General features: G+C 34.3%; 1 protein-coding gene across 2 annotated transcripts in view; it reads left to right on the plus strand.

Annotated features, from left to right (window-relative positions):
• Positions 1-13,446, plus strand: part of FRRS1 (ferric chelate reductase 1) — a 41,349-nt gene that overhangs the window by 18,038 nt on the left and 9,865 nt on the right. For both annotated transcript variants that reach the window (XM_081025138.1, XM_081025139.1), the window contains exons 7-10: positions 3,021-3,119; positions 4,621-4,768; positions 10,986-11,099; positions 12,462-12,574. In XM_081025138.1, coding sequence (XP_080881264.1) covers positions 3,021-3,119; positions 4,621-4,768; positions 10,986-11,099; positions 12,462-12,574 — 474 coding nt within the window. The remainder of the gene's footprint in view (positions 1-3,020; positions 3,120-4,620; positions 4,769-10,985; positions 11,100-12,461; positions 12,575-13,446) is intronic.

The raw sequence follows: 13,446 nt of genomic DNA on the forward strand, positions 1-13,446 counted from the left end.
AATTCAAGGTGTATTTATCTTACTTAGGTTTCTAGTATAGTATTCATCAAAAATGTTTCTAAAAAAGTCTTAATTATGCAGGTGCAGTTGATTTACAGAGCAATTCTGTTGAAAGATTAAAATAAACTATATCTGTTAGCTTAAATTGGGGGAAATAAATTATCCTTAAAAGATATTTTTAAAGTGCCTATTTCTATTTTTGGTTATTTTTAAATTTTTAGGATATTTTTATGACATGCTATTTCTTTTCAGTATGTAATATAAATTTAAATACTGAAGATATGTTATAAATACTGATTAAATAACCTAGATTATCTTTTTTCAATTTGGCTCATAGCTTAAATAGCAATTGTTTTGATATCAGACTTCATCATTAAAATTGATGAAACATATAATTTCTCATCTTTTTGCTAACAATGACTTGCTAATGTCTGAATTTTAACTGAATTTCAAAGACTATAGTACATCTTTTCCATCTCAGATATTTTGTTAAATGATATAAAATATATCAAGTACATACACTATATTAGCTTCTGTTCTCTTCCTTCCTCTACCCAGTATCCTCTTGTTCAGTAAATAATTTTCCAACACTCAAGTTATGGAATGTTCCCAGTCCTAAACTCTCTTGTACTCCAGATTGGGATGTCCAGCTTCTGGCTGGTCTTGTCTAGAAGAGTGAGTGTTCCTGGACAACACAAACCATCATCTATAAAATGAACTTATCTTACCCCCTAATGTCCTCTGTGTTCCCCATTTCTTAGTGATCAGGAACAATAATAAAAAAGCAGGAACCACTATTGATTTCTTGCTTCTTTTCAGATACTGTCCCAGGCAACTTACAGAGTATCTCATTGATTACTGCCACAGTTTTTTCTGGTGTTCAGGAAAATTTTGGTTGTGACTTAGATTCCTCCCTTTTATTCACCTCTCAGGTCCTTCTTCCTCCTACCCACCCCTAACTTTTTGTTTTGAAAGTTTTAAACTTGCATGAAATTTCAAAGAATACCACAAGAAACACCAATAAGCCTTTCACCTGCATTTCCCACTTTATCCATCTTTCTCTTTCTGTGTGTATTTTTGTGTATAGATTGACTTAGGAGTATATAAAAGAATTATTATGGCTGATTGAGGATATTAATAGCTATTCTAGAAAACACATATTGTTTAAATCAGAGATCAGCAAACTTTTTCTGTAAATGTCCAGATAGTAACTACTTTAAAATTTGTGTGCCATATGGTCTTTGTTACAACCACTCAGTTTTTGTCATAGTGCTAAAGCAGCTACAGACAATCCATAAATAAATAGGTGTGGCTCTGTGCATAAAACTGTATTTATGGACACTGAAATTTGGATTTCATATATTTTTACTTGTCATAAGAAAATACTCTTCTCTTAATAAAGAAACACGTAGATATGTAAACACCATTCTCAGCCTGTGGCTTGTACAAAAACAGGCGTCAAGCTGAATTTGGTGTCTATGCCATGGTTTGTCGATTTCTGGTTTAAATCATAACGACTCCAAATTTCTTATCTTGAATTAGGCTGATTTGGAGTTAAATATAAGATGTGTAACAGTGAATAATTGTTTTGCTAAGGTTATGTACTTCAGAGTTCTTAAAAGTGGAACTTTAAAAAATAAATTTAAAACATATTAGAATAGAAATTTATTATAACTGGTTAGTCTTGAATCTTGTTTAAGGAGGTTAGTAACAAAGCACATAAAAGACCTTGTTAGTTTGTAGAGAATGATTTATGATAGGCAAAACAACCAAAATTATGCACAACAATTTACAATCCAGATTATTCATTTGTATCACACCTAAAATGGTACCATGTACTTTGAAGATGAAGTCTGTCCTCTGATAGTCACAATAAGATCTAAGTTTTTAGAGTTAAGGAATAGTAGAGACTAAAGAATGAATAAGAATTAGATTGGCAAAGAATGTCTCGAGCTCAGTTTGGTCTCAGTATGTAATAATAAATTTATAGAGTGTGTACATTAGCAATATTTGGTTACAGTGTCTTCCATCTCAAAAGTTAAACCCTTAAAATCCAATGTAATGTAGTGCCTTCACAGTCATGAAAATTTATGACATACATACTTATTTACAAATAAATATCCAGAACAATGTTCATGATAAGTGAAAAAAGGTAACAGAACTATATTTTCCCATTTGGGGAGAAAAAAATAAGTATAAATACAAATAGATTTGGATGAACATATATGAAAGCATTAATAGTGGTGTTCAATTGATGATGGGTTTTTGGGCATGTAATCATCTTATATTCCGATTTTTTCTTTTTTCAAACTGAAATTATATTGCTTTCATATTATAACAATTATTTTTATTAATAAACTGGATAGCCAATTCTCTAAAATTCATAGTATCACTTAAGATTGTCAGTAAATTATGTTTTTTTGTTTTCTTTTTAAGATTTTTTTATTGGGGAAGGGGAACAGAACTTTATTGGGGAACAGTGTGGTGCACTTCCAGGCCTTTTTTCCAAGTCAAGTTGTCCTTTCAATCTTAGTTGTGGAGGGTGCCGTTCAGCTTCAAGTTGTTGTCCTTTCAGTCTTAGTTGTGGAGGGCGCAGCTCAGCTCCAGGTCCAGTTGCAGTTGCTAGTTGTAGGGGGCACAGCTCACGATCCCTTGCGGGAGTCGAACCGGCAACCTTGTGGTTGAGAGCCTGCGCTTCAACCAAATGAGCCACCTGGGAGCTCAGCGGCAGCTCAGCTCAAGGTGCTGTGTTCAATCTTAGTTGCAGGGGGCACTGCCCACCATCCCTTGTGGGACTCAAGGAATTGAACTGACAACCTTGTGGTTGAGAGCCCACTGGCTCATGTGGGAATCGAACCGGCAGCCTTTGGAGTTAGGAGCACAGAGCTCCAACCGCCTGAGCCACTTAGCCGGCCAAATTATGTTTTAAAAGCATCAAGTCCTATGTGATTTCATTAGGGACTTAAAAAAAATAAAATATTGAAACTCCTGTGAACTTCTCATTTTCAATTGTTTTTCAGGGTGATGATGATGCTTATGTGTGTATTCATGAAGGTCAGACTGTGAACATACAACCTTCCCACTTGACGGGGCGAAGTCACCCTGTGATGGACTCCAGGGTAGGTGTGAGAATTCGGGGAACCTCTGACCTCTCCCTGGCCTGTCCAGCTCTGGCTGTGTGGCTGACAGTGGCATGGCCGTGCTGTAAGATAGCCTCCCGTCTGCAGTTAGCAGCAGGCCTGAGCAGGAGCCTGACAACACAGTTCCTCTTATAAGACGCTGGGAAAAACGTCTGTCCTTTATTTTTTTTACTATATGTATTTGGTAAAATTATATATATATTTATATATATTTAAGGTGTGCAGTATGATGTTTTGATGTGCACATACATTACTATCATCAAGCTAATTAATATATTCATTTCCTCACATAGTTACCTTTTTTGTGTGTGATAAGAACATATGAGAAATATACTCAGCAAATTTCCAGTATACAATACTGTATTAACTATCGTCATCATGCTGTACATTAGATCTCTAGACGTATTCATCCTACATACCTGCAACCTTCTATCCTTTGACTAACAATTCCTCTTGTCTGTACTTTAGAAAGCACAAGACAAGTTTCTCGCTTGAAAAGATGAGTTGTTGCATCTCACAAAAATATTTTATGGTTTTTTAAGATGGTCAAAGCATTGGCCCCTTTTCAAAAGCTACAGACAGATTTTTAAGAACAGACTTATGTTAGTGATACAAAGAATTTTTTAAATTATTAATTTTTTTCAGTTACAGTTAACATTCAGTATTATTTTATATTAGTTTCAGATGTTTTATAATTTATAAAATTTATATAATTTATGCAGTGATCCCGATTAGTCCAGTACCCACCTTGCACCATACATTCTTGTTGCAACACTACTGACTATATTCTCTATGCTGTACTTTTCATTCCCTTGACTATTTTGTAACTACCAACTTGTATTTCATAATCCCTACACCACTTTTTGGGAGCTGGGTGACAAAGAATTTCACTTACCTAGTGAGGAAGAGCAGCACATATGGTAGAGACTGGTTTAGTGCCTTGGGCAGTTGTCATAAGTGCCCGTTGTTGGCCTCTGTGCCAAAGATGGCCTATTTCTGGTAAAGAGGTGCCTTTTTCACAGGGCGGTTGACAAGCAAACGAGCAGTAGCTGTCACCTAATGACATGTCATGTTCTCTGCACAGCTTTCCTATGGGGTTGACTCCCATAAGTGGGATGGGACTTTTCCCCAGTTGCATGTTGCCTTTTGGCCTCTAAGGTTTTAATTGCTAATTGTATTTTCAGTGTTTTTGATTGTGTTAGTGGCCAGACAGAGTTAGTACATCTGCCAAAGTTTCTAACCTGGGTAGAGGAATTGTGGGGTTTTGACTCAGAGTAAAAATAATATTTTTGCCAAGTGGAATAAAGACAAATAAACTGGGAGAAAATGTTTCTTCGTACTCTTTTCAAAGAGGAAGTGGAAAAACAATGACTGCAGACGAAACATGCACACGGGATCTTAGAAAAAGGAAACTGAACAGGTCAGGATTTTGATCACATCTTTGGAACGTGCTGAGAAGACCGATTGTATGTGTTTGTAGGACGCTCTTGAGGATATGGCTTGGAGGTTGGAGGATGGTGTTATGCAGTGTTCTTTCAGAAGAAACATTACCCTTCCTGGGGTTAAGAATAGATTTGATCTAAACACAAGCTATTACATATTTCTAGCAGATGGTGCAGCTGATGATGGTAAGTACTGTATATTGATAAAAACTATCTTTTCAAGTTTTTTTCCTCTCCTTCCTGTTTCCCCTCTTTATTTGGAGAGACTATTGTAATTGCTCCTTTTTTTTTTAAAGATTTTATTGGGGAAGGGGAACAGAACTTTATTGGGGAACAGTGTGGGGTACTTCCAGGCCTTTTTTCCAAGTCAAGTTGTTGTCCTTTCAATCTTAGTTGTGGAGGGTGCTGTTCAGCTTCAAGTTGTTGTCCTTTCAGTCTTAGTTGTGGAGGGCGCAGCTCAGCTCCAGGTCCAGTTGCCGTTTCTAGTTACAGGGGGCACAGCCCACCATTCCTTGTGGGAGATGAACCGGCAACCTTGTGGTTGAGAGGAAGCTCTTCAACCAACTGAGCCATCCGGGAGCTCAGCGGCAGGTCAGCTCAAGGTGCCGTGTTCAATCTTAATTGCAGGGGGCTCTGCCCACCATCCCTTGCGGGAGTAGAGGAATTAAACTGGCAACCTTGTGATTGAGAGCCCACTGACCCATGTGGGAATCAAACCGGCAGCCTTCGGAGTTAGGAGCATGGAGCTCTAACTGCCTGAGCCACCGGGCCGGCCCTAATTGCTCCTTTTTAAGATATACACGTATGGGTAAAGAGTTATCAAAACCCATTTCCATTTTGTGCCTGACAGATTGATCTTGATTGACCTAGCTTTGTTTCTCTGGAAACTAGATGAAGGTAGTATCAAAAGGTTTTGAATGAAGCAGGATAAAATATCGACTTAGTGAAAATTTAGGCACATTCATAGATTTAATTGTAGGTGATATGTGTAGTTGTCTTAGCCAAATTATGTATTATTACTTGTACCAGCAGCAGCAAGTGTTGCTTGAAAAAATCATTTCTTAGTTAAGTGATAATAATGAATAAATATTACTTAGTACTTAATGAGTGCCAGTTACTAAGTACCATAATTAGGTCTTTCATTTTTATCTTCATAAAAATGACACTGGATATGTACTATTATTATCCTTATTTTATCTGGGAGGAAACTTAGAGAGGTTAAGAAATTTGCCCAGAGAAGTAAATGGTAGAGTTGGAATTTGAACCCAAACTCTTTGACCCCAGAGCCTAAGTATTTGGAACATGGAAAACATAGGAAGTGAATTTTTAATGAGGAAAAGATCAAGTGTTTGTGTTTTTAAACAGATACCACTAAAGTGCAAATAATTATGTTATTGTTATTATTACTTAGCATTATACATTACATGTATCTCATTTTTCACAGAGTCTTTATAAATAGATTTTATATTGCCCATTTTAGAGATAAGGAAGCCTGACCCTAGAAAGGCTAAATAACTTGTTCAAAGTCAAACAAGTAGCAAAGTCAGGAAATAACAGGTCTGTTCCAATTACAAACGGTGTGCCCTTTCTATTAATACCATACCAAACTTCTTCCTTTGGTGCCCAGCATGTATTATAGGTGCTCCATAAATGATACTGACTCAGATTGATTTCTTGAATTGCCAGGGGATGTAGCAGTTTGCATTTATACTTTAAAAAATGTTATACTTTAAAAAATGTATACTTTAAAAGCAAAGCAATTTCATTTAAATGGATGAATTCTGTTGTATAATAAATTGTGTGTGTGTGTTGTATGGCAATGCCCCAAATTTCTTCTTAGGTCGGCATTGTAGAAATTGGAACACTTTCTGATAGAAAGGTTTTAAGTAATAATTCTAACATTCCTTCAGTAAAACCTAGTTCATGGATAATACATATGAAGAATAGAGCATTTTTAATTTCTCTATCCTGCTGGAATTGCTGTGCTGATGGCATGGTATGCAGAGAGAATCTCTCTACCTTGTCTTTTGTGGTGTTTCTCAAAGTGTGGGGCTCAAACAGCCTGTTTCAGAACCACCTGGAGTGACTGTCAAAATGCTGATGCCTGACCTGCATCTCAGACCCACTGAATCTCTGTTGTTTGTACTTGGAGTCTGCATTTGTAACAAGAACCCCAGGTAATTATACTGTGGTTTGATAACTTGCTGCTCTAGGACAGGGTTCTCCCAACTAAGATGTACATATTGTAGGGCAGTCCAGAGTATAGAGCTAGAACACTGCTAGAACTTTGTATTTTGATTTGTTTTATCTTGTTAAAAATTTCTATTTTAATATATTTTACAATGTTCATAATGGATTACAACCATAGTACATGAATATGTTTTTTAATAAAATATATATCAGGGAACAGACTCATTTTTTAAAACTGGTGGAGTGCAAAGCAAAATCAAACCAAACCTTAAAAAACCTCGACATTACTGTTTCAGGAAATTTACTTTCCAGCTTTTTTGGATTGGGGAGCAAAGTACAATAACTGCATAAATCATTGCTTCTTCTGTTATATATTATGTTATATATATATGTGGACCATTTATAAGTTGCATTCTGCTTAAACGCACTGAAACGTTTTGAGGTTGAAACCACTTTTCATTGGAAGCATATGATTTCTGTAACCCATATAAATGTAAAATGTACCCAATTTCAGTAAAATCTGTTTAAAACCTTATTTCTTTTTTCTAATTAAAGTTTATTGGGTTGACAATTGTTAGCAAAGTTACATAGATTTCAGGTGTACAATTCTGTATTACATCATCTATAAATCCCATTGTGTGTTCACTAAAACCTTATTTCTAACTGCTGTTTTTCCCCCAGGATGCTGACATTGTCCTACAGTGAAATAAGCAGTCATGTGAAGTGCTGAGTGTTTGCACAGAAATATAGAACTCATTTGGGTGAATAAGTAATTCACAATTAGGAAATCTACCAATTTAAATAATTGACAAAGTAGAGACCCTATTATTATATGACCTGTTATTTTAACAATTTAGGAATACCATAGGTCATGTAATACTAAACACTCAACTTTCCTTGGAGAGAACTTTAAAATTATAATGGAGCCGTACAATTGAATTCCAGAATTATAATGGACTTCTGCTTTGATGAAAGTTAAGTTCATGCTTAGTCCATGCTCTGTAAGTGAATCAAAGTTTAATAACATTTTCTTCCAAATTGACTCAGGCTGTTGGGAATGTAGTCTTGGTTTTTCTTTCATCACTACCACTCTACTAATGCAGTATTTTTTTTGATTATTCGGTGCCTTTCCTGTCATTTTCAATAGTTTTCTCTATCCTTTTTGGTATTTTTATAGCTGCTGATAGTGTCTCTTCTTCACACTCTCTTCTCTAGATATTTGTTATATGAAACTCTTCTCATTTTCTGCTTTATTTCTGATCTTTTTTGTTATAACAAGCCATATATAATATTTGCCAATTGAATAACCAGGTGTCCTAACACCATTCTTTGAATAGTTCATTTTATCTCCACTACTTCAAAAGGCTCTTTATCATATACTAAAAAAAGCCTCTTTATCATTTACTATCAGTACATTAAACAACTTCTAGTTTATACTTTTATTGATCAATTTGCCTGCGTTGGTTGAAATTACTATAGCATTATCATGGGTTGTGAATTTTGATAGAACATGGTTCTTGTCCCAGTGTTCTTTTTCCTGAATTCTTGCCTTTTAGTTGTATATCTGTTCTTCTAGATTAACTTCAGACATAATTTATCAAATTTCATTAAAAATCCTATTGGAGTTGTGATTGGAATTGCAATGAAATTTTAGATTAATTTGGAGCATAACTGACATCTTTGCAATCATGAGTCTTCCTATCCAGGAATAAATTAGGGTATTCCATTTATTCAGATCCTGGGATTTTCTTCATATCTTCATATAGAGCTTACATATTTTTTATTACTTTGTTCATTGGTATTTTATAGATTTCTAAAACAAAATTGTGAATGGGATTATTTTTCTTAAGTTTTCTAAACTTGATGGTGTATAGGTAATTTATTGATTTTTGAATGTTTACCTTGAATATAATGACCTAGTTTTCCAGTTAATTATCTTGGATTTTCTAGATAAACATCATATCTTGTGCAAATAATAACAGGGTTAATAGCCCTTATTTTCTTCCTTGTCTTGTAGTATTGTTTACTTCTCCTAGAAAAATGCGGAACAGTAGTGCTGATATGGCAAACATTCTTGTCTTGTTCCTGATTTTGATGCGAATGCTCCTTTTATTCAGTGCTGTGTCATGTTTGCTGTATTTTTCTGGTGGATATTATTTTATCATGTTTAGGATATGTTCTTTTATTCCTAACTTCACAAACAGTCCATGTGATGAATGTGTGCTGGATTTCATCTAATGTCTTTCAGGAAGATATTGAGAAGGTATTTTATCATTACTTTCATAGATTTTTTAATGGTGAACAATTCTCACTTACCTGGAATAAACCTTGCTTGGTCAGATTTTATTTAATACACAGTTGATTTGATTCACTAATATTTAAGCTTTTTGCATTTATATTCATAAATGATTTTGATCTATGGTGTGGGATTGTGTGTTTGGTGTGTGTATTGTGCCTGCCTAGTTATGGCTTCAGTGTTACGCTAATGTTATAGAATAAACTCTAGGAGAGTTTAAATAAATAAAAACTTTAAGTTAAAATAAAAAAAATGGTATGATAGAACTCAACTGCATAACCACATAGTCTGAGCCTTTAGGGATGGAAATATTTGACTAATTAAAAAAAATTCTTCTATTGTTATTACTCTCCAGAGTTACTGCTACTTCTTTGATCTTTTGTCATTCTAGATTTTCCCAGAAATTTATTTATTTCATTTAGATTTTGAAATATTTTTAATGGACTTAAAATTGTATATAGCATTTATGTATACTTTTAAAGAATATCTTCTGTATCAGCAGCTGTGTCACCCTTTTCATGTCTAATATTGTTTGTGATATAATTTTTCATCTTGTACTTAGACTTGCCCAAAACTCAGTCGATCTCATTGGCTTTTTACAGGCTTGTTTTTTCTGGTTTTTAGACTTACTAGTTTGTTAATTTCTAGTTTTATTTTTAATCAGTCTTCCTTTCTGGTTTCCTAAGTTATATTTTGTTGGTTTAAATGCATCTTGAATTAAATGATTACTTCAGTGCTTTACATATATATTTTTTAAGGAAATGCTTTTAAGATGATAAAAACTTCTGAATAGAACCTTGATTGCATCACATGAGTTTGATGTGAAGTGTCTTTATTGTTATTCATTTTTAAGACTCATTTTAGTTTTGATTTCCTATTTAACCCAAGGGTTACTTAGACCCATTTTTTTCTAGCTTTTTGTTGTTAATTTTTAATTTTGTTGCATTTTGGTTAGAAAATATAACTTGCATTCAGAAAAATTATTTCTTTTTGGAAATTTGAAATGTAGTCTGTGATCTAATACTTATTTTTGTTTGGGATAAAGATTCATATGTACTCGTATCTGTTATCCCAAATTTCTCAGTTATTTTTATTCCTTTTGACATGTATTCTAATAATAATGTGTTCCATAATTTGTTTACATATCCAAATGATGGATATTTAGCTTGTTTGAATTTCTTTCTTTGTCATCACACAAAAAGCTTCTGTCAACATTCTTGTACATATATCTTTGGGTAAAAGTGACTATGTCTGTAGGGTAGATTTCCAGAATGAACACATACACATACTCACGTAATACAGACTAATTAGAATAATTCTACGTATTTACAGATTTAAATTTGTATGTAAAAATAATAATATAATAATACATTCTCAATTTGTTTACATCACTATTCTTTGGTTTCTTAGTCAAACCCAGTCCGAATTGACCATATGCCAAATTATACAGCATCAAAATGTTTCTGTTTGTCTTTTACCCACCCCCTTCACCCAAGGCCAATTTCTGTTAGTTTAATCTAGGATTCTAGATTTTTTTTCACATGTATTCTCTTTCAAGAATTATATTTGACATTTTTAATGATTTGTGATCATATTAACAGTAATTATTTTGACTTGACGTTGTTTAACTTATCTCGCACACTACCATTTTTTGTAACCATAACGTCTCCATTTCTAGTCTTCATTTTGATTCATTTCTTGGTTTGCTAAATTATTTAATTTTTTCCAAGAAGTTCACATGCCTCTGCATAGATATTTATGTTGCTTTTACAAGTGAACAGCACCTCTGTTGATATTTGTTAATTTTTTATTACCTTAAGAAATTTTGTTTCCATGCCATGCCATTGTCTTCCATTCATTCTCTCATGAGGAAGTAATTCTTCATCATTTTTCTTTTCATTTTTTTAAAAAACTCAGGTCGAATTTATAAGCATTCCCAGCAACCTTTGATTACGTATGAAAAGCATGATGTGACAGACTATCCAAAGAACATAGGAGGGTCCCGTTCTTTACTCCTCCTGAAGGCTCATGGTAAGTTACATGTGAAGTAGTATTACTACTTTGTGGAATAACCTTACCTGATGACTCAGTGCTGGCTGGAGAAATGGTGGTGAACATAATCTAACAAATGTTCATAAATCTTCTATGTTGAAACATTAACACGTGCAGGTAGCAGTATTTATGATAATGATTGTTGATTTTTATTAAAAATGGAGACTAGAGATTATTCACTGGTTTTTAACCATGGCTGTACGTTAAAATCACCAGGTGAGCTTTTAAGATATCTATAGTTTTAAAAAGTGCCCTTATTGTTTCTTACTGTAGCCAGGCTTGACTATCACTGGGTTAATTAATTTAACTTTTACTACCACTGGGTTAATTAATTTAACTTTTATGAGACCTTAATTATGCCATTTATTTAAACAAACACTAATAAAAGACTAGTCTGTGATTTTCATTGTTTATCAGTAGTTGGGCTTCAAAGGTACAGTTTGTTGTTGAAGAACTGTATAATCAATGTATAAGTATTTGTGGGTATACCAAGTAGTCAGTGCTATACATACTATCATATACTGTACTTAAAATAATGAAAGAAACCAAGTTGGAAGAGCTGTAGCCTAAAAAGAAGGCTCTAACCCGCTTTGGTTCTACAGATGAAGTTGATTCCATTTGAAATTTAGCCCAGCTTATTGTTGAAGAGGTGGGATTTAAAAGTAGAGGAATAATGTCGTGTATACAATACAATTTAAAATATTAGTATTTTTGGCAACTTTCCTTATTTGGTATATTTTCTTTATTTAGTATTATCCATTCTAGTAGTTTCAATAAATGTTATCACAGTTAAACTTGAAAATAACTTTATTGCTGCTAGTTTGTTTACTAGTAGCTCCATTTTGAAAGTAATTGGATTCAGAAATAATGTACTTATTTGTTTTTTTATTGTTTTTTGGAGTGAGATGTGAGACGATTCTGAGAACGGCAGGCTTCATTAGTACAATGGTTAAGAGCATAGTTGCTCAAGCCATATTGGGTTCGAATTCGGACTTTGTAACCTTGGGCGAGTTACTAAACTTCTCTATGCCTTAGTTTCCCCTCCAGCAAAACTGGAAGAATGACTGTAACCATTTTATAGGATTGCTGTAAAGATCAATTAGATTAATACATATAAAATACTTAGAGACAGCGCTTGGCACACAGTAGGAGCTTTGAAAGTGTTAGCTGTTAGACGTAATAGTGGTGGTGGTAAAAGCTGTGATATACAGGGTGTTTTTAGGTTATGCTTATGTCAGTTGAATGTATTTTACTTGTTTATATTTCCTAGCATTGGGCTTGGTCATTTAAAAACAGCTTAATTAGTTTGTGATAACATCCATTGTATTTTCTTACTGGTAGGTGCCTTAATGTTTGTGGCATGGATGACTACTGTTAGCATAGGTGTAATCATTGCCCGATTCTTCAAACCTGTTTGGTCAAAGGCTCTCTTTGGTGAATCAGCTTGGTTTCAGGTAGGTGGGATAAAAAGTTTAATGCAATTTCCATATTATTTGAACACTCCAACAAGGAAACATATAAAGTATGTGGGTTTCTTTCCCTTTTTTTGTGGTTATAGTTGTAATTTTGGAATCCTAATAATTTCTTCTTTTTGCCCTTTGGCTTCCTAACCAATAGAGATCAGGCACAAGTATTTGATGGAGATCAAAATAGACACAGCTTTATGAAAGATCAGGATGAATTGAAAAATGTGCCAGGACCATATGCATCTCATTGTAACATACACTTTGGGACCCAAATGATCCTGACTTACATGTCTAGTTACAGAATGAGCCTGGAAGAGCATTTACCCACTGAATACAGGCCTAGGAAGGCAGGAGAGCAGAAGAAAGAGAGTGGGAGTTACTGCATTGCTAAGCATGGGTCTGTCCTCTGGTTGGTGGACGGGCCAATAAATGTCAGACTATCCCTAGCTCACTAATCAAGATCACCTGTCTCCTATGTGGGTGGGAAGAGAAACTAGAAGTATTTCTTCTCGTGGTGCTCCTTTGCATGTGACGAGCACCATGAGGAGGCAGTATCTTAATAGAAACATGGACAAGAATTAAGAAGTACCCCTCAAAACAAAGCAAAACAAACTTTATCTTTCATGTGTCATGGAGAAACTTGCCCATATGGTGGAAGGTCAGTAAATAAGTGTTGAGACAGAATGTGCATGTCTGCTTGTAGAAAAAAATACTGCTTATTGGAATAGCTTTTGACTTTATAGGAGGGTATTCTTAAAACTTCATGGTCATATCAATTTGTAGCTTTTAAGATTGACCCTATCTAACCTCTATTCTCACTATTGGCTGGCAGGTCAATCTGCTTTATTTGTTCTCACTAC

Source organism: Rhinolophus hipposideros (genome assembly GCF_964194185.1).
Source record: "Rhinolophus hipposideros genome assembly, chromosome: 19".
Classification (NCBI taxonomy): Eukaryota; Metazoa; Chordata; class Mammalia; order Chiroptera; family Rhinolophidae; genus Rhinolophus; species Rhinolophus hipposideros.